The 22,285-nt window shown below is 47.4% G+C and overlaps 1 protein-coding gene across 4 annotated transcripts in view; it reads right to left on the bottom strand.

Moving 5' to 3' along the window:
- WIPF2 (WAS/WASL interacting protein family member 2) overlaps positions 1–22,285 on the bottom strand; it is a 71,482-nt gene that overhangs the window by 7,637 nt on the left and 41,560 nt on the right. For 3 of the 4 annotated variants that reach the window (XM_031657594.1, XM_003912965.5, XM_009190551.4), the window contains exons 3-6: positions 17,832–17,964; positions 15,914–16,030; positions 13,436–14,092; positions 2,685–2,894 (exon numbers count right to left, since the gene is read on the bottom strand). In XM_031657594.1, the coding sequence (XP_031513454.1) occupies positions 2,685–2,894; positions 13,436–14,092; positions 15,914–16,030; positions 17,832–17,964 (1,117 nt within the window). The remainder of the gene's footprint in view (positions 1–2,684; positions 2,895–13,435; positions 14,093–15,913; positions 16,031–17,831; positions 17,965–22,285) is intronic. The other variant, XM_031657595.1, reaches the window with a different exon arrangement.

Below are 22,285 nucleotides of genomic sequence, written 5' to 3'. Positions count from 1 at the left end.
AGTGCTGGGATTACAGGCTTGAGCCACCGCGCCCGGCCCTGAGCCGATTCTTTAAACCTTTCCATCAAGTCAGACACAGAACAGAACAGGAGCCCAGTTGTTTGCATGGTAGCAGGAAGAAATATAATTCTGTCTGAATAAGCAGAAAGAAATTTTTTTTTTGAGATGGAGTCTCACTCTGTTGCCCAGGCTGGGGTGCGGTGGCGTGATCTTGGCTCACTGCAACCTCCGCCTCCCAGGTTCAAGCAATTCTCCTGCTCAGCATCCCTGGGATTACAGGCGTGCACCACCACACCTGGCTAATTTTTGTAATTTTAGTAGAGACAGGGTTTCACCATATTGGCCAGGCTAGCCTTGAACTCCTGACCCCAGGTGATCCACCTTCCTCGGCCTCCCAAAGTGCTGGGATTACAGGTGTGAGCCACCAGGCCCAGCCGATTCTGTGTTTTAATAACATCTTAGGGACTGTCGCCATGGCAAAACAACTGATCTAAATCCAGAAATCAGTAGAAATTAATTTAAAATGGGAATATTTGTCTATGGCTAGTGAGAGATATGAGCAGATAATTCCCTTTCAGCCCATGTTACCTTCACTTACATAGTTGGGACAGCCAACATGGCTTCTACTCCTATTTTCTACAGCCCCTCGATAAGAAGGCTCAAATTTTCTGTAAGTGTGGCTTGATCACATCCCAAAGGTTTCTACAATAAGGATATATCTTTAAAAGCAAAAACCCTGGCATGCCTAATAGGAATAGAACAGAACATGGAAGACGGGGGGTAAAGACAGCAACCATTAAAGAATCTAGAAGCTGGGCATGGTGGCTCATGCCTGTAATCCCAGCACTTTGGGAGGCCGAGGTGGGCAGGTAGCTTGAGCCCAGGAGTTCGAGACCAGTCTGGGCAACATGGCAAAACCTCATCCCTACAAAAAAAATACAAAATTAGCCAAGCATGGTGATGCACGCCTCTGGTCCTAGCTACTTGGAAGGCTGAGAGATGGGAGGATTGCTTGAGCTTGGGAGGTCGAGGCTGCGGTGAGCCGTGATTGTGCTACTGCACTCCAGCCTGGATGACAAAGCAAGACGCTATCTCAAAGAAAAAGAAAAAAAAAAAAAGAATCTAGAGTGTTAGGCCCGCAAGGGACCTTACAGAGATTTTTTCCAGGGGTCCTCAACAGAGGGGTCTAACAATAGCCTCTGGACAACCTTTACTTAGGGTTACATCCCAGAACCAAGGAATTGGAATCTCTTAGGTAGAGCCCCCCAACATTTATAATCTTGGAAAAGTTAATCTGATACACTTCTCATCTAGTCAACCTAATTTTACAAAATAAGGGAAGTGAGGCCCCAAGGAGTAACGTGACTTCCTCAAAATAACACTGCTAGTTAGTGGCTTTGGATTAATGTGTATGTTTTGGGTTTCGTTTTTTTTTTTTGTTTTTTTGGTTTTTTTTGAGACAGAGTCTTGCTCTGTCACCAGGTTGGAGTGCAGTGGCACGATCTTGGCTCACTGCAACCTCCACCTCCTGGGTTCAAGCGATTCTCCTACCTCAGCCTTCTGAGTAGCTGGGATTACGGGGGCATGCCACGCTAATTTTTTATATTTTTAGTAGAGATGGGGTTTCACTATGTTGGCCAGGCTGGTCTCAAACTCCTGACCTCAGGTGATCTGCCTGCCTCGGCCTCCCAATGTGCTGGGATTACAGGTATGAGCCACCACACCCAGCTGATTTTTTTTTTTTTTTTTTTTTTTTGAGACAGAGTCTCGCTCTGTTGCCCAGGCTGGGGTGCAGTGGTGCGATCATGGCTTGCTGCAGCCTCAATCTCCCTGGACTTAGGCAATCCTCCTGAGTAGCTCGGACCACAGGCATGTGCCACCACACCCAGCTAATTTTTGTATTTTTCAGAGAGATGAAGTTTCACCATGTTGCCCAGGCTGGTCTTGAGTTCCTGGGCTCAAAGCAATCCTCCCACCTTGGCCTCCCAAAGTGCTGGGATTACAGGCATAAGCCACCGCACCCAATCCTTTTTTCTGTAATATTTTTTGTTATTCTTTCTTCTTGTTTCTTTCCAGGCAATGTGCCATGGGACTTTTTTTTTTTTTTCCCCCCCCAAGAATTCCAAGGAGGGGCTGTGAGGCTGGGTGTGACGGCTCACATGTGTAATCCCAGCACTTTGGGAGGCCGAGGTTGGAGGACTGCTTGAGCCCAGGAGTTTGACAGCAGCCTGGGCAACAGAGACCCGGTCTCTATAAAAAATAATTTAAAAAAGTAATTCCAAGAACAATCAAATGTTTTGTTTTTGAAGAGCTAGAAAGGAACACTCCTTCCTAGGAGAATACGTAAGTGCTGTCTGAATAATCCTAAAGAAGATACAGAGTCTCTGACCTAAAAGCGAGCTACAGAAACTGATCTTTGGAGTGGCTTTAGAGTTAAGCTAGCATAATACTTGCTGATCTTACTTCAATCTATTCCAAAGCATCCATGCTTAGAATTCACATCAAGATAAGGAAGTCAATGAACACAGCCCGTAAGTCTGAGGATAAAGTCAGGAGGAGAACTATTGTGAACAAAGGATCCCATGTGGCCATTCCGGCTCTACGGTGGCCATCTGGCAGCCATGGCAGTGGAGTGGGTGAAGTCACCGCAGGAACCATGAGACTACAGATAGCTAGCTACTCACCCAAGAAAGACCGGACAGTGGTGATAGAATCTCTGTGGCCATTCCTCAGGGGTGGCGGAGGAGGAGGGGGTGGCCCAGCTGGCGTCCTTGAGGGTGGAGGTGGGGGCTTTCCTCGGCTCGGGGGTTCTGACCCATGCATTCGGTATGGTGGTGGGGGAGGGGGAGCATCCCGGGCACCATTTCGGATCACGGGTGGTGGGGGTGGAGGAGCTGCAATTCAAATCCAAAGTAGTTAGGTTTGGATGTGGAGATGGCAAGCGGTAGAATGACTTGAAACACATGAGCTAAAAGAATAACACGTCCCACAGACGCTCACAGTGCCTGGTCCCCCTTTGTCCTTATTACTTGAATAATATCACCATTCTTCCAGATACCAATATTCAGAATAAATGTATCACCTTTTTACATTTCGTACCAGTCAGTCAAGAACTCTATCTGTTCTTGATTTTTTTTATGCTTTTCCATGCCTTCCTCCACAATTCTAATTCAAGTCTTCCTTATATTTAGCCTGTTCCACTGCAAAAGCCTTCCGAATGTTCTCCTTGCTTCGTCTATTACCCCTCCAAATTCATTTTGCATAACACCAACTCACTAATCTCCCTAAAAACTTGATCCAATTTTTTCAAAGCCTTTGCACTGCCTAAATCATAAAGTCTGAAACCGTGGCTGGGTATGATGGCTCATGTCTATAATCCTAGCACTCTGGGAGGCCAAGATGGGAGGAATTGTCTGAGCTCAGCAGTTCGAGACCAGCCTGGGCAACATGATGAAACCCCATCTCTACTAAAAATACAAAAAATTAGCCCAGTGCGGTGGCATGTGCCTGTAGTCCCAGCTTCTCAGGAGGCTGAGGCATAAGAATCACTTGAACCTGGGAGGTGGAGGCTGCAGTGAGCCCAGATTGTGCCACTGCACTCCAGCCTGGGCAACAGAGCGAGACTCCATCTCAAATACATAAGTAAATAAATAAATAAAGTCTCAAAGCCTTTGCTTACATAGTAACCTACCATGCCTCTCAGCCTGAGTTTGGCTTCTCCTCTTCCCTTCTTATTGCTAGGCTAGGTCAGGAGCCCTCTTCTGCACTTCCACTGCAGCTTGTGCGTACCTACCACTTGAATAGACTGTTATAATTATTTCTGGCCGGGCGCGGTGGCTCAAGCCTGTAATTCCAGCACTTTGGGAGGCCGAGACGGGTGGATCACGAGGTCAGGAGATCGAGACCATCCTGGCTAACACGGTGAAACCCCGTCTCTACTAAAAAATACAAAAAAACTAGCCGGGCGTAGTGGCGGGTGCCTGTAGTCCCAGCTACTTGGGAGGCTGAGGCAGGAGAATGGCGTGAACCCGGGAGGCGGAGCTTGCAGTGAGCTGAGATCCGGCCATTGCACTCCAGCCTGGGCGGCAGAGCGAGACTCCGTCTCAAAAAAAAAAAAAAAAAAAAAAATTATTTCTTCTGTGTACTCTTCCCCCAGTATACTGTGTACCCCTTGATGTCAGAGCAGTTCCTCCTTGTGGGTTCTCAAGTACAGCACACAGCAGGTGTTCAATCAATGTCTGCTGAATAAACTGAATTACATGCTTTGCTCTTGTGACTACCCTCACAATATTCTGATATCCCCCCTTCCCTTACTACCAAATCCTCCCTATCCTTCAAGGTTCAATCCAAGTCCCATCTTCTCAAGGCTTTCCCAAAGCAATCCATTTTCTTCTGAGTCCCTCCACCTCTGCTCTCCCACAGCATATACAGGCTATGTCACTTACTCTAATATCAATGAGCCACTTTCAAAATATATACAGCAGATTCATTGTGGGAAGTTACAAATGTCCAGTAACAGGCCGGGCGCGGTGGCTCAAGCCTGTAATCCCAGCACTTTGGGAGGCCGAGATGGGCGGATCACAAGGTCAGGAGATCAAGACCATCCTGGCTAACACGGTGAAACCCTGTCTCTACTAAAAAATACAAAAATCTATCCGGGCGAGGTGGCGGGCGCCTGTAGTCCCAGCTACTTGGGAGGCTGAGGCAGGAGAATGGCGTAAACCTGGGAGGCGGAGTTTGCAGTGAGCTGAGATCCGGCCACTGCACTCCAGCCTGGGCGACAGAGGGAGACTCCGCCTCAAAAAAACAAACAAACAAACAAACAAAAAAAAACCAACAAATGTCCAGTAACAGTCTCATTGCTCAAACATTGCAAACATCTCTTTTGGAACTGCCTCCAAAGCAAGTTTATCAGACAGAGCTATAAACACTATTATATGATGGTCACATTTCATTTCTGAGGTCGTCCCACCAACAATGAAAATATTCATACCTATGCCGGGTGTGGTGGCTCACACCTGTAATCCCAGCACTTTGGGAGGTCGAGGCGGGAGGATCACCTGAGGTTGGGAGTTCAAGACCAGCCTAATCAACATGGAGAAACCCAGTCTCTACTAAAAATACAAAAATTAGCCGGGAGTGGTGGCGCATGCCTGTAATCCCAGCTACTCGGGAGGCTGAGGCAGGAGAACTGCTTGAACCTAGGAGGCGGAGGTTGCAGTGAGCCGAGATTGTGCCATTACACTCCAGCCTGGGCAACAAGAGCAAAACTCTGCCTCAAAAAAAAAAAAAGAAAATATTCATACCTGTGTCTGAATCTGCTTTTTGGTCATTTCCAAAAATCAAATTCACTCTTAAAAGATGAAAATTTGCCACCAAGTAGAAGGTAACGTCAAAAGCATGTGTGAAGACATGGCAATATGACTGGAATACAATAGAGTCTAATGTATTTAAGTTGTCTTACTCCTATGCTCTGTATTAACTAACAATAATAGCAGCTACCATTTATTGGGTATCTATTATGTTCCAGGCATTTTAGGTGTATTAAATCTTTTTTTTTTTTTTTTTGAGACGGGAGTCTCGCTCTGTCGCCCAGGCTGGAATGCAGTGGCCGGATCTCAGCTCACTGCAAGCTCCGCCGCCTGGGTTCACGCCATTCTCCTGCCTCAGCCTCCCAAGTAGCTGGGACTACAGGCGCCCACCACCTCGCCCGGCTAATTTTTTGTATTTTTTAGTAGAGACGGGGTTTCACCGTGTTAGCCAGCATGGTCTCGATCTCCTGACCTCGTGATCCGCCCATCTCGGCCTCCCAAAGTGCTGGGATTACAGGCTTGAGCCACCGCGCCCGGCCAGGTGTATTAAATCTTTAAAAAGTCTTATAGCCACACCTGCAAAGAATGTAGTATTATCCCCATTTCACAAATGAGAAAACTGGGACTCTCATTTGTCATTTTATTTGATCTGTTTAAGGTCGCAGATCAAATAAAAACAGGCAAGGCACATGTCTGCTCTTTCTACTCTCCCACACTGCTTTTCATAACTCCCAGTATTCTGCATAGTATCTTTCCAACCAGATTTACAATTCAGTGGCTTGGAAGTGCAGCTTTTGGTATCTGGGCCATGTTCAATTTTTTTTTTTTTTTAAAGAGACAGGGTCTCACTGTGTCACCCAGGTTAAAGTGCAGTGGTGGAATCACAGCTCACTGCAGCTTCAAACTCCTGGGCTCAAGTAATGCTCCAGCCTCAGCAAAGGGCTGGGATTATAGGCATGTGCCACAGCACGTGGCCTGATAAATAGTTGTTACCTAAATAGTACGTGAAGAGACTACTCAGCTTAACAGACAAAACTGTTTTTAGTAATAAAGCGGTATCTTGGCCGGGCACAGTAGCTCACATTTGTAATCCCAGCACTCTGGGAGGCTGAGGCAGGCAGAACGCTTGATGCCAGGAGTTCGAGATCAGCCCGGGCAACATGATGAAACCCCACCTCTAATTTTAAAAAAAGGTACAAAAATTAGCCAAGCGTGGTGGCGCATGCCTGCAATCCCAGATATTCTGGAGCCTGAGGTGGGAGGAGCTTGAACCTGGGAGGTGGAGGTTGCAAGAAGCCAACATCGCACCACTGCACTCCAGCCTGGTGACAGAGCAAGACTGTCTTGAAGAAAAGAGTGTCTTATTATTCCTCCTGCTTACTGTCAGAATTTCTGTAGTGACTATAGCTAAGCATGTAACACGGTAATGGAACGAACACACACACACACACACAAGCTGGCACAATAAGCCCAATAAATGTTTTTGCTTCCCATAAGACACACTCAGAATGTCAACTCTTCCTCACTGTTTCCAAGCTTTGTTCAAGTAGAAACAGGGGACACTAGATACGTAAGTGAGAGAATCATACCTCCCAGCAGATCTTTGGGCCTTTTTTTTTTTTTTTTTTGGGGAATGAGGTCTCGCTCTATTGCCAGCCTGGAGTGTGGTGGCATGATCTTGGCTCACTGCAAGCTCCGCCTCCAGTTCATGTACCATTCCTCACCTCAGCCTCCCGAGTAGCTGGGACTACAGATTTTGCTCCTGCAGCCTGGCTAAATTTTTTTGTATTTTAGTAGAGAGCCGGGGTTTCACCGTTATCCAGGATGGTCACAGAATCTCCTGACTCATGATCCTGCCATCCCAAAGTCACTAGATCCTGGCAGAAGTGACCACCAGCGCCTGAGCCTTGTTTTCTTTTTGGGAGGCCAGGGTCAGCTCCTGCTCGCCAGGCTGGGTGCAGTGGCGGGATCTCAATACTGCAAGCTCCGCCTCCTGGGACCCTTGGGTCTCGCCTCAGCCTCCCAAAGTAGCTGGGACCACAGGGCGCCCGCCACCTCATGGCTTCAGGCCACTGCTTTTGAAGTAGGGGCGGGGTTTCACCGTGTTAGCCAGCATGGTCTCGATCTCCTGACCTCGTGATCCGCCCGTCTCGGCCTCCCAAAGTGCTGGGATTACAGGCTTGAGCCACCGCGCCCGGCCCTGAGCCTTGTTTTCATTCCAAACCTACTCAAACCAAAGCTCTTTAAGAGAAGCTTCTTTAAGCCCTGAAAAATATTCCTGAAAACCCAGATTCCTCAAGGCCCTGGGAATTTGTATCTACTCCCGGGCCAGGGCAGCAAGGTAGACAGGGTTAGCCAGGTTCACGAGGACACTGGCACCAGCTAGACACCAGGCAGGTGACACTGATGAGATGACCTGGAATGGCAAAATAGAGCAGGATAAGAGTGATCTGTTTGGCTCCTCCAGCTCCCTCCCTCATCCCAGCCAGGTTCTGCTGTCTCCAATAAGCTTCTGGGTTCTTTGTCAGATCCAGTTGTTTTTTTGTTTGTTTGTTTGTTTTTGAGATGGAGTCTCACTCTGTCCCCCAGGCTGGAGTGCAGTGGCGCGATCTTGGCTCACTGCAAGCTCCGCCTCCTGGGTTCACGCCATTCTCCTACCTCAGCCTCCCGAGTAGCTGGGACTACAGGCACCCGTTGCCATGCCCGGCTAATTTTTTGTATTTTTAGTAGAGACGGGGTTTCACCGTGTTCGCCAGGATGGTCTCGATCTCCTGACCTCGTGATCCGCCCGTCTCAGCCTCCCAAAGTGCTGGGATTACAGGCTTGAGCCACCGCGCCTGGCCCCAGATCCAGTTTTAAGACTGTTTCAAGTGACAGAGCCAGAACTCCAGTCCCTAAAAAAACAATTTGCAAAAGAAGTCCTGGGATGGGAGACAGCCTTTTGTAATCCAAGATTAACCCTAATTTTGAGAAAAGTATGATGGTTTCAATTTTTTTTTAATTCCCTTAAAAATGGACAGTGTTTTACTCTGCAAAGAAAAAATTCTTGAAACAAACTCTATAAACCAATAATACTAGTTTTTGTGTTTTTAGGATTTTTTTTTGAGACAGGGTCTTGCTCTGCTGTCTAGGCTGGAGTGCAGTGGTGTGATCTCAGCTCTCTGCAGCCTCTGCCTCCTGGGTTCAAGTGATCCTCCCATCCTAGCCTCCCAAGTAGCTGGGACCACAGGCACACACTGCCACGCCTGGCTAGGTTTTTAAAATTTATTTATTATTATTATTATTATTATTTTTTTTTTTTTTTTTTTAGACGGAGTCTCGCTGTGTCACCCAGGCTGGAGTGCAGTGGCCGGATCTCAGCTCACTGCAAGCTCCGCCTCCCAGGTTTTACGCCATTCTCCTGCCTCAGCCTCCGAGTAGCTGGGACTACAGGCGCCCGCCACCACGCCCGGCTAGTTTTTTGTATTTTTAGTAGAGACGGGGTTTCACCATGTTAGCCAGGATGGTCTCGATCTCCTGACCTCGTGATCCACCCGCCTCGGCCTCCCAAAGTGCTGGGATTACAGGTTTGAGCCACCGCGCCCGGCCTATTATTATTTTTTGAGACAGAGTCTCGCTCAGCCACCCATGCTGGAGTGTAGTGGTGCGATCTCAGTTCACTGCAACCACAATCTCCCAGGTTCAAGCGATTCTCCTATCTCAGCCTCTCGAGTAGCTGGGATTACAGGCACCCGCCATCATGCCCGGCTAATTTTTGTATTTTAGTAGACAGACGAGGTTTCACCATGTTGGCCAGGCTGGTCTTGAACTCCCGACCTCAGGTGATCTGCCTGTCTCAGCCTCCCAAAATGCTAAGATTATAGGCGTGAGCCACTGCACCCGGCCTACTTTATCTTTTGTAGAAATGGGGTTTCACCATGTTGCCCAGGCTGGTCTTGAACTCCCAGTCTCAAGCGATCCTCCTGCCTCAGCCTCCCAAAGCACTAGGATTACAGGTGTGAGCCTCTGTGCCTTACCCCCACTGTACTTTTCAAATGTACATTTTACAGATGAGAAAAGAGAGAATCAGCAATCTGTCCAATGTCACACAACAAATCGAGGCAATACTCAAATGATCTCTGACTAAAATACCTCAATTTTTTTCCAGTTTATCACTCTTAAGAATTGCTGCTCTAGCCAGGTACAATTGCTCACATCTGTAATCTCAGGGCTTCGGGAGGCCAAGGTGGGAAGATGGCTTGAGCCCAAGAGTTTGAGTCCAGCCTGGGCAACACAGACCTCATCTTAAAAAAAAAAAAAAAATTAATGAGCCAGACATGGTGGCAACACCCCTGTAGCCTTAGCTATCACAGAGAAGGAATGGAAAAGTGGGAAGCAAGAAAGCCTGCAGACATTTAACAGTACTCAGCTCAACCCACGGAAATTGCATTTTTCTCTTCTTCTATTCCTGGATGAGGTCAGAAAGAAATGAGCTTTGGCCGGGCGCGGTGGCTCAAGCCTGTAATCCCAGCACTTTGGGAGGCCGAGACGGGCGGATCACGAGGTCAGGAGATCGAGACCATCCTGGCTAACACGGTGAAACCCCGTCTCTACTAAAAAATACAAAAAACTAGCCGGGCGAAGTGGCGGGCGCCTGTGGTCCCAGCTACTCGGGAGGCTGAGGCAGGAGAATGGCGTGAACCCGGGAGGCGGAGCTTGCAGTGAGCTGAGATCCGGCCACCGCACTCCAGCCTGGGTGACAGAGCCAGACTCAGTCTCAAAAATAACAAAAAAAAAAAAAAAAAGAAAGAAATGAGCTTTGCTCAGACAAAGAGTCTTTTGTAAAATCCCTAATAAGAGTCTTTTGTAAAATCCCTAAGTTAAAAAAAAAAAGTCAAACCTGAACTTTACAGAATCAAGGTCCACCTTAGGACTACCTCCTTATGGCTAAAGCTAGGGAGATATGGGATCAGGAATGCAGCAGGCCACTGTTTGGCTGCCCTATGTTAGATGGCCAGCTGCCAGAGTACAAATCTGTGTGTACCAAATAAAGCAGCTGCACACAGGTTAATAGGCTTTTAATGCCTTGTTACTTAATGATATAACCTTTACCATTTTTTTTTTTTTTCCTTTGAGGCAAGGTCTTGCTGTGTTGCCCAGGCTGAAGTGCAGTGGCACTATCACGGCCCACTGCAACCTCCACCTCCCAGGCTCAAGTGGTCTTCCCACCTCAGCCTCTCGAGTAGCTGGGACTACAGGCATGCACCACCATGCCAGGCTAATTTTTTAAAATTATTTTTTGTAGAGACAGGGTTTTGCTATGTTGCCCAGGCTGGTCTCGAACTCCTGGGCTTAAGTGAACTACCGGCCTCAACCTCCCCAATCCCAAGTGCTGGGATTACAGGCATGAGCCATCATGCCCAGACTCCATGACATAACTCCTTAATCAATGTTCTATACCTACAGAAACTGACTTTAAAATAAAAGCTAAGGGCTGGGCGCAGTGGCTCACTTGAGGTCAGGAGTTTGAGACCAGCCTGGCCAACATGGTGAAAACCCGTCTCTACTAAAAATACAAAAATTAGCCAGGTGTGGTGGCACTTGCCTGTAATTCCAGCTACTTGGGAGGCTGAAACATAACAATCACTTGAACCTAGGAGGCGGAGGTTGCAGTGAGCAGAGATCGTACCACTGCACTCCAGCCTGGATGACAGAGCAAGACTCTGTCTCAAAACACAAACAAACAAATAAATAAATAAAGGATAAGAAGCTGTTTGGGGAGGGTATATCTCAAAGTCTAATGATACAAGGATATGGGAGCCAAAATTCCCAGGTCCAATAAGGCCCCAGAGAGCTGTCATGGTCTCCCCTCACTCTAAAATTTCAATTATGCTAATTATAAGGAGATTACACAACCTCTTCTTTTTCCAGGGTTCCTGAATTTCCTCCTTACCCAGCTTAGGCTTCATTATTGCAATCACTCCCTCACATATACCCTTTCCTTCCTGCCTCACTCTCCCTTAGAGTTGCACATGCCTAAAACATGCTAACACTGGTTAAACAGAGCTCTACTCTTATTTTGTACCTGCAAATCACAGTTGAACACACATGAGACTAATTAATCTCACATGAAATGTATGGCCCATAATCTCAAGTGGGCCCTTCGCGTGGTTGCCTATCTGAGCACATTTCCCTAATCCACCCATACTCCCATGCTCCAGATGACCATTTCATGCCACTTCTCTCTCCTCAACTCGCCTTCTCCTTCCCTCGCCTCAATCACAGCTGATGCTCTTGCTTTCCATTTCACTGAGAAAACAGAAGCAAATTAGAATAAACTTTCCACTTGCTTCTACCACTACACCCACCTACCCACTTGCTTCTAAGCCTATATGCTCTGCCTCCCCTCTTGTTACTACGGAAGAACCACATTTCTATCTAAGGCCAACCTTTTATCTGTGGATCACATTCTCTCTCCTCTGGCCTCCTAAGGTCATTATTCAGGCAATCTGTTCCCTCTCCTCTGATTCAATTTTTTCCCTCTCTCCTAAGTTTCATGCTACTCATTCCATCAGCATACAAATAGGTCTCCTATCTTGGGATGGGAAAAAACCAACTCTCAACCCCACATCTTCCTCCAACATTCACTTCACTTCTCTTCACCCCTCTCTCCTGGACTTTACAGCAAACTCTTTAAGATATTTCTATATTGCTATCTCCAATTTCTCTCCTCCTATTCCTGCATTCTTGAACCCACTCCAATTAAGCTTTCACTTTCGCCCTCCAACACTCCACTGAAACTACTCCAAAGGGTCCCATGATACTAAGACCAATGCCAGTTCTTGGCCTTTAACTTACCCGACCCATCTGCAGCACTGGGCACAGCTGACCACTTACTCTACTTTGGAGTTTCTCCATCACATTCTTGGTTTTTCTCCTTCCATCCTCACTAGAAGCTTTTCTGTTTCCTCCACTGGGTATTCTTTATCTCTCTTGCCTCTAATGTAGGAGGGCGAGGGCTTAGCCCTCATCTTTTTTTTTTTTTTTTTGAAACAGAGCGTCACTCTGTCACCCAGGCTGGAGTGCAGTGGCGTGATCTTGGCTCACTGCAACCTCTGCCTCCTGAGTTCAAGCAATTCTCCTGCCTCAGCCTCCTAGGACTCTTCTTATCTATACTCACTCCTTAGGTGACTTCATCTAGCATGTGGTTTTCAATACCATTCAAATGTGTCTCTCTAGTCGAGACCTCTCCCCTCAACTTTGGAGTCTGATAGCCAAGTACCAATTCATTATCTCTTCTTGAGTACCTAATAGGCATCTCAAACTTGTCTCAAACCAAACACCTATCTTCCCACAAATTCGCAGTAGTCCTAACCATCTGGCCATTTACTGCAACAGCCCAGTAACTGGTCTCTTTTTGTCACCTTTGTCCTACTGCAGTCTGTTATCAACATAGGAGCTAGTGATCTTTTTAAAAGGTGAGTCAAATCATACTACTTCTCTGTTTAAAACTCTCCAGTGGCTTCCCATCTCACAAAGTTAAATTCAAGGTCTTTGCAAAGTCCTGCAGTGTTCTCCCCTGCAGCTCCAGCTTTCCAACCTCTAAGTCCTACCACTCTTCCCTCCCTCAGTCTTTCTAGTCTTGCCACAAAGGCTCTCTTGCTGTCCCCAAAATGTTTCAAGAATACTTCTACCTTATGTTCTCTACATTTGTTGTTCCCACTGCCTGCAACAGCTGTTCTCCTAGATAACTACTAAGCTTACTCGTCACTTTCTTCAGGTCTTTGTCAAATTTTCACCTTATCAGTAAGGACTGTCTTGACTCTCTCCCTACTGCTCCAATTTAAGTTATCATCATCCGATCTCCGCCCCAGTACATCTTACTCCTCTCCTGTGCTTTGTAATTCTCTAAAGCATACTACATACTATGTATTTATATATTTTACTAGTTTGACTGTCCAAAACAGGAACTTTTTGTCTTTTCTATTTATTGCTATTTCCCTACCAACAGATCTGACGCATAAAAAGGTACTCAATAAACCCACTGAATGAATAAATGAATTACTGTCTTCAAGCAGTGCTCTGGGGAAAAGATAAAATCAATTCACAGCACGATAGGGAAAAAGGTGCTTCCAAGCACTTACCTGCTCCCCGACTGGGAGGGTCTCGGGCTGGGGGAGGTGGCCTATTACTCAGTAAAGAGGAGGAGGCTGAGGTGGGCGGAGGAGGTGCTAGGCCTCTGACAGGCCCTGGTGTCTTCCTATGCAAAGAATTGTGTCTCTGTGGCAGCTCAGGGGCTGACTCATTAGTGGGGCTAGAGGGTCCATTGGGGACCCCAGGAGGCTGGCGGTAAGGCGGAGGAGGAGGAGCCAGAGACTGGCCACTTGGTCCCGTTCTGATATTCACAGGGGAAGGAGGTGGTTTGACTGGGGGTGGAGCAGGAGGTCCCTCTCGACCAGGGTGAAGCCTCTGTCCAGGCGTCGGCGGCAAGGGTTTCTCTCTGTTGTAGGCGGGGGCTTTGTTGCTGTGCATAGGCAGAGGTGTGGGGGGTGCGTTGGCACGCCGCCCTGGGGGTGGCGGAGGAGGGGCAGAGGAGCTGTGCTTCATGCCCGTACTGCTGGTGGTATTAGGCCGAGAGAGGTCCGGTAAAGAGGGTCTCTGCATCCGGGGCAGTTCTGGGAGTGAGGCCCGGCTGCTGTCTGTATCATCCTGAGGACGCCCGCTGGCTGCAGATACTGGAGGCCTTGGGGCAGCAGCTCGAGAACTGGGGACTTGCAGGGCCGGCTTACCAGCTAGGTTCTCTACAAATACACAAACACGGGGTCAACAGAGCTAGACAGATACTGGTCAGTATCTCTACTTGACTCAGCTCCTTAGTGCAACCTGCATGGTAGTAGGGAAAGGACTTGCATAGTTCTGGGTTTTTGCTTTTTTGTGTGTGTGACAAAGTCTTGCTGTTGTTGCCCAGGCTGGAGTGCAATGGCACGATCTCAGCTCACCGCAACCTCTGCCTCATGGGTTCAAGTGATTCTCCTGCCTCAGACCCCTGAGTAGCTGGGATTACAGGCGCGCACCACCACACCTGGCTAATTTTTGTATTTTTAGTAGAGATGGGGTTTCCCCATGTTGGCCAGGCTGGTCTCAAAATCCTAATCTCAGGTGATCCACCCACCTCGGCCTCCCAAAGTGCTGGGATTACAGGCGTGAGCCACCACATCTGGCCTAGTTCTAGGTTTTAATATGGTTTCAGGCTCAGGATACATTGTTATTTATTTTTAAATTTTACTTTATTTTTGACAAGTAATGATTTTATGTATTTATGGGATACAATGCCTTTTTATATGTATACATTGTGGAATGATTAAATCAAACTAACATATCCATCACCTATTTTTCTTTTTATGGTGAAAACACTTAAAATCTACTCTACAACAGGCGCAGTGGCTCATGCCTGTAATCCCAGCACTTTGGGAGGCCAAGGCGGATGGATCACTTGAGGTCAGAAGTTTGAGACCAGCCTGGCCAACATGGCGAAACCCCATCTCTACTAAAACTACAAAAATTAGCCAGGTGTGGTGGCCTGTGCCTGTAATCCCACCTACTTGGGAGGCTGAGGCAGGAGAATGGCTTGAACCCAGGAGGGGGAGGTTGCAGTAAGCCAAGATGGCGCCACTGCACTCCAGGCTGGGCCAGAGCAAGACTCCATCTCAGGAGGAAAAAAAAGAAAAGAATAAATAAAATAAAACTCTTTTAGCAATTTTCAAATATACATCAAGTATAATCAGGGGTCGTCTGATTACACCCCTGGGGCCACGCACCTGTACAGGTCAGTGACCTGTTAGGAACGGGGCACACAGAAGGTGAGAGAGTAAGCATTACCTCCTGAGCTCTGCCTCCTGTCAGAAGAGCAGCAGCATTAGATTCTCATAGGAGGGCGAACTCCACTGTGAACCGCCCATGTGAGGGATCTAGGTTGCATGCCCCTTATGAGAATCTAACTAACGCCTGATGATCTAAGGTGGAACAGTTTCATCCTGAAACCATCCCCGACCACCATCCATGGAAAAATTGTCTTCCATGAAACCAGTTCCTGGTGCCTAAAAGACTGGGGACTGCTGCAATAGATCACTAAAACTTATCCCTCCTGTCTAACTGAAACTTTGTACCCTTTGACCAACATCTCCCCTTTCTCCATCCCAACACCTACTGCCCCCAGCCTCTAGTAACCAACGTTTCACTCTCTACTTCTATGAATGAGTTCAGCTGTTTCAGATCCCACATATAAATGAGATCATGCAGTATTTGTGTTTTTGTACCTGGCTTATTTCACTTAGTATAATGTCCTCCAAGTTCATCCGTATTATCAGAAATGACAGAAGTTTCCTTCTTTTCTAAGGCTAAATAGTATTCTAGTGTATATATACCACATTTTCTTTATCTAAATTGCATCTGCTTTCATTTAATCCCTCAGCTTTTGCTGTATTCTACTGTATAACTCCTCCCCTGCTCCCAAGTCTTTCTGCCCCCGACCTTTACCACACTCCTCAACCTGAGATGGCCCACTTGGGACATCAGAAATTAACACACCAGGGAAATATTCTGGGAAAGTACTCATCAGATACCTGAACCGTCCTTGGCCCCCACAGGTCGAAGCTTCGGCACTCCTCCTTGGAACAGACCTCCCTTGGGCTGCAGGGCAGCTCCTCCAGAGCCATAGCCACCACTGCTTCCTTTGGGCTCTGGAAAGCATACCAGTAGGGTTTTCATTTCACATGCTCTCAGCTGATGACCAAGTCAATCATGAGGGGAAATCCCTCCTCTGTCTGGGCTATCGCTTGCAAACAAACCAGTCTTGTTTTTGCCCTTCCATTTAAAAAAGCAGGCCTGGTACAGTGGCTCATGTCATTAATCCCAGCATTTTGGGAGGCCAAGATGGGAGGATCACTTAAGTTCAGGAGTTCGAGAGCAGCCTGGGCAACATAGTAGGACCCTGTCTCTACAAAAAATTTCAAAAATTACCCAGGCATGGTGATGCATGCCTATATACTTGGGAGGCTGAGATGGGAGGATTGATTGAGCCTGGGAGGTCGAGGTGGCAGTGAACCATGATCGTACCACTGCACTCCAGCCTGAGCAACAGACAGAGCAAGACCCTGTTTCAGAAAAAAAAAAAGAGAGAGAGAAAAGAAAAGAAGGGAAAGCTAGGCGTCTCTGCTCCACAGCTTTGTGTAGGGATGAAACTCTTTGTTGTGATGAAAGAGAAAGAACAAGTGAGGCTGGGCGCAGTGGCTCACACCTGTAATCCCAGCACTGTGGGAGGCCGCGGTGGGCGGATCACGAGGTCAGGAGATAGAGACTACGGTGAAACCCCGTCTCTACTAGAAATACAAAAAATTAGTCGGGCGTGGTGGCGGGTGCCTGTAGTCCCAGCTACTTGGGAGGCTGAGGCAGGAGAATGGTGTGAACCCGGGAGGTGGAGCTTGCAGTGAGCTGAGATTGTGCCACTGCACTCCAGCCTGGGTGACAGAGTGAGACTCCGTCTCAAAAGGAAAAAAAAAAGAACAAGTGGCTGATCTTCCTTTATTTAGGGCAAAGGGATAAGGGGGTTAAATAAATGTTTGGGGGGCCAGGCGCAGTGGCTCATGCCTGCAATCCCAGCACTTTGGGAGGCCGAGCAGGTGGACCACCTGAGGTCAGGAGTTCAAGACCAGCCTGGTCAACACGGTGAGACCCCCCGTCTCTACTAAAAATACAAAAAATTAGACAGGCGTGGTGGCACGCACCTGTAATCCCAGCTACTTGGGAGGCTGAGGCACGAGAATCATCTGAACCCAGGAGGCAGACGTTGCAGTGAGCTGAGGCCACGCCACTGCACTCCAGCCTGGGCAACAAGAGCGAAACTCAGGCTAAAAAAAAAAAAAAGTTCAACATAGTTATCTGGACTCTCCTCTCCACATCTCAGATGATTGATAGAAGGTCAAGGGATCAGGGACCAACATGTGAGCACTCTCCAGAGGCCTACAGGAACGGACACTTGTAGCAATCATAAAATCAACCTTGGTTTCAGTCAAGAGGTTTCTAGGAATGTGGCAGTATCCTCAAAGGACAGTCAAGGATGTGCCCTGATGAGTATTAGTTACAATAAGAGGCGGCAGCCTTCTTTTTTTTTTTTCTTTTCCTTTTTGAGAGACAGAGTCTTGCTCTGTTGCCCAGGCTGGAGTGCAGTGGCGCAGTGACATGATCACAGCTCACTGCAGCCTCGAACTTCTAGGCTCATGCAATCTTTCCACCTTGACCTCCCAAAGTGTTTGGCTTACAGGCATGAGCCACCACGCCCAGTGAGATGGTAACCTTAAACCTGAGATGCTCTCCAAGAGTCAAGAAGAAACTTGTAAGGTTCAGAAGAATGAGAAGAGAGCCAAAGCACATCCCAGGACAAAACTCTCCCACTCAAGCCCCAATAAAAATAACAACACAGCCAAGTCTTCAAGTCACTCCTGGGATCCTGCCGGTTCACTAGGAAATGAAGCTCAGACTCACTCTCGAGGATGGGAGCACTCCGATCATTAATGTTGGTCACCTTCTTCAGCTTGGTCCCTTTGCAAATGTCCTGTAAGAGGGCGCCTCGACCCCGCTGCTCATCTCTACTCAGCTTGGGCTGCTCTGTGTTTGCCTGGAGGATAAGAGAAATGTAAGTTCACCCTAAATAGTTCCCTTTATCGGCCAGGTGCAGTGGCTCACACCTGTAATCCCAACACTTTGGGAGGCCAAGGCAGGTGGATCACTTGAGGTCAGGAGTTCGAGACCATCCTGGCCAACATGGTGAAACCCTGTCTCTACTAAAAATACAAAAAATTAGCCAGGCATGGTGGCACATGCTGTAATCCCAGCTACTCGGGAGGCTGAGACAGGAGAATCACTTGAACTCGGGAGTTGGAGGTTGCAGTGAGCCGAGATCACACCACTGCACTCCAGCCTGGGCAACAGGGCGAGAATGCGTCTGCAAGAAAAAAAAAAAGTTCCCTTTATCACAAGCTTGGGATAAATGACTTAAAGCAAACGGATTCCTTGAAATATCTGTCTAACGTCATTAGATATATATGCCAAAGAGCAATATCAATGTGCATCATCCTTTTCAGTTTTTTCCCTCCTGTTCTATCTTCTGTGAAGGAGCTCCATTTCCTTCTTATTCAGAAGCTTCTGATGGGAGGCCTGCAGTAATACTTAGTTATCTTTGTGCTAGTCTGCATGTGAGACACTATGTATGTATGTTAATGTGTATCATCACCATCAAGGCAAAATTTAGTCCCTACTATGACTTAGGCACTGTGGTAAGCACAATATTTGCCTTAGCTGATTTAAATCTCGAAACCTTCCCATGAGAAAGGTATTATTATCATTGTCGCCATTTAGAAAGGGTCGGCCAGACGCTGAATAGCTATCTAAGGTCATGCAACTAATAAACGATAAAACAAGGGTCCAAACTCCAACAGTGACACTAAAAACTCATATCCTATCTCAACTAACATACCCTACTGTCTCCCTATTACTTCAATTTAACCTCTAAATAAAGTTATAAAGTAAACTATATTATTCTCATTCCAAAGATGAGGAAATAAAGGTAATGTCACATCATTAATAAACAAACAGCCAAGATTTGAATGCTCTGATTGTCTCGAAGCCCCAGGCGTTTTCTATTCTCTGATTGCTTTTTTTGTTTTTGCTTTTTTTTTTTCTTGAGACAGGGTCTTATTCTGTCATCCAGGCTGGAGTGCAGTGGCACGATCACTGCTCACTGCAGCCTCAATTTCCCAGGCCCAAGTGATCCTCTCACTTCAGCCTCCCAAGTAGCTGGAACTACAGGTACATGCCACCACATTTGGCTAATTTTTGTAACCTTTCAACAACATGGTTCTTTTCAGGTTCTTCATCTTCCACTTACCTCTTAAACCTCATTTCCCAGAGTTCTATCCTCAGCCTCTATTCAAATGCTCCTGGGCACACCCACCCCGTCCCAGGGCTTGATTGCCACCATAACTCCCCAAACTTCAAATATGTGTATCTCGTCCTCATGCCTCTGACCTGAACTTCATACACTGCAGTATAAAAAATGATGCATGCGGCTGGGCGCAGTGGCTCATGCCTGTAATCCCAGTACTTTGGGAGGCCGAGGCAGGCGGATTGTGAGGTTGAGAGATCGAGACCATCCTGGCCAACATGGTGAAACCCCATCTCTACTAAAAATATAAAAAACTTAGCCGGGTGCGGTGGCACGTGCCTATAATCCCAGCTACTCAGGTGGCTGAGGCAGGAGAATCACTTGAACCTGGGAGGCAGAGACTGAAGTAAGCCGAGATAATGCCACTGAACTCCAGCCTGGTGACAGAGTGAGACATCGCTTCAAGATTTAAAAAAAAAAAAAAGTCATGCATGCGGCCGGGCGCGGTGGCTCATGCCTGTAATTCCAACACTTTGGGAGGCCGAGGCAGGTGGATCACCTGAGGTTGGGAGTTCAGGACCAGCCTGACCAACATGGAGAAACCTCGTCTTTATTAAAAATACAAAAATTAGCCTGGCATGGTGGCACAGGCCTGTAATCCCAGTTACTTGGAAGGCTGAGCCAGGAGAATTGCTTGAACCCAGGAGGCATAGGCTGCAGTGAGCCGAGATCCCAACATTGTACTCCAGCCTAGGCAACAAGAGCAAAGCTCCATCTCAAAAAATAAAAATAAAAAAAAAGATGCAAGTTAAAACATAGTAACTACCAACTGGTAAAGGTTAAAATCAGAAGGCCAGGCATGGTGGCTCACGCCTACAATCCCAGCACTTTGGGAGGCCAAGGCGGTGGATCAAGAGGTCAGGAGACCAAGACCATCCTGGCCAACATGCTGAAACCCCGTCTCTACTAAAAATACAAAAATTAGCCAGGCGTGGTGGCATGCGCCTGCAGTCCCAGCTACTCAGGAGGTTGAGGTAGGAGATTTGCTTGAACCTGGGAGGCGGAGGTTGCAGTAAGCTGAGATCGCACCACTGCACTCCAGCCTGGGTGACAGAGCGAGACTCCGCCTAAAAAAAAAAAAAATTTTTTTTTTTACTAAAGAGACTGTAAAAACTTACTGAAGGCAGGGTTCATGAAGGCAGGAACCACACTGCTCACTGCTGCAGAGTGCCTGGCACAGAGAGGAAGCTCAAAAAATGCGCAGGATGGGCCGGGCGTGGTGGCTCACACCTGTAATCCCAGCACTTTTGGAGACCGAGGTGGGTGGATTATGAGGTCAGGAGTTCCAGACCAGCCTGGCCAACATGGCGAAACCCCGTCTATACTAAAAATACAAAAATCAGCCTGGCATGGTGGTGCATGCCTGTAATCTCAGCTACTTGGGAGGCTGAGGCAGAAGAATCGTTTGAACCTGGGAGGCAGAGGTTGCAGTGAGGCGAGATCACACCACTGTACTCTAGCCTGGCTGACAGAGCAAGACTCTGTTTCAAAAAATAAATAAGTAAATAAAATTTAAAAATGAAAAATAAATGCACAGGATGAATAACTATGGTAGTCGTAAGGATTCAGGGAAAAGGGAATTTTTATACTACCTAGGGTAAGATAAATTGGTATAATCTTTCTAGAAAGCAATTTAACAATATGTATCAAAAGCCTTAAAAGTACCAGGCAGGTGCAGTGGCTCATTACCTGTAATCCAACACTTTGGGAGGCGGCCAGAAGCGGATCCGAGGTCAGGAGAGATCAAGCCATCCACCAGCTAGCAGTGAAACCCCATCTCTACTAAAAACACAAAAACTAGCCGGTGAGGTGGCTGAGCGCCTGTAGTCCCAGCTACTTGGAGGCTGAGAGGCAGGAGAATGCGCATGAACACGGGAGGCCCGGAGCTTGCAGTGAGCGAGATCAGAGCCACTGCACCAACCCAGCGACAAGTGAACTCAGCTCTTAAAAAAAAAAAAGAAAGCAACTGGACAGGCCGGGCAGGCTCCAGAGCCACAATCCCAGCACTTTGGGAGGCAGAGGCAAGGTGGACTGCAAGGTGGGAGGTGGGACCATCCTAAGCTAACACAGTGAAATCCGTCTCTACTAAAAATACAGCAAAACTGCTTGAGCTGAGGTGGCTGAGCGCCTGTAGTCTAGCCTTCTTTCGGGGAGGCTGGAGACAGGAGAATGCGGCGTAGAAAGCACCGGGGAGGCCCGGGCTTGAGCAAGACCATCTCAAAAAAAAAAACAAAACCGGAAACAAAACCAACTGGACAAGTGCACAAGATGCTAATAATAGCAATCCGGCAGCTTTAATGGCATAAAACTAAGAAAATGATAAAGCTAAATCAAAGGAACAATAATGATAATATAAGCATACAGAAATGGAATTTCCAATTAAGTTCTCAAATATTTAAAAGTAAATATCTTTTTATAGCAATAATGTTTGACACAATCTTTTTTTGGGGCGAATCTCCACTCTTGCTCAGGCCAGAGTGCAGTGGTGTGATCTCGGCCACTGCAAACCTCCCAGATTGAGAGATTCCTAGTGCCTCAGGCACCCAAGACAGCTCACGACAACAGTAGCCGCACACACATGGCGCTACTTTTTGTATTTTTTAGAGATGGGGTTTAGATCATCATTAGCTACAGGCTGGTGCCAAACTCCTGACCTCAGGTGATCCACCTGCCTTGGCTCTCTCAAAGTGGCGGCCGCACCTGGCCTGGATCAAGTAAAACGTTTTGAAAAACAGTACATGACCTGGTGTGGTGGCTCACACTTATAATCCCAATACTCTGGGAGCTGGGGTGATTGGATCATCTACAGGGGTCATGAGTTCAAGACCAACCTGGCCAACTTGGGTAGAGCCCGTCTGTACTAAAATACTAAAGTTGGCGGTGGTGAAGCCTCAAGCCTGTAATCCCAGCACTTTGGGAGGCCAAGGCCGGGTAGGATCCGCGAGGTCAGGAGATGGAGACCATCACAGCTAACACGGTGAAACCCGTCTCTACT

Source organism: Papio anubis, chromosome 17, assembly GCF_008728515.1.
Source record: "Papio anubis isolate 15944 chromosome 17, Panubis1.0, whole genome shotgun sequence".
NCBI classification, from domain to species: domain Eukaryota; kingdom Metazoa; phylum Chordata; class Mammalia; order Primates; family Cercopithecidae; genus Papio; species Papio anubis.
This window is presented reverse-complemented; position numbering and strand designations above follow the sequence as displayed.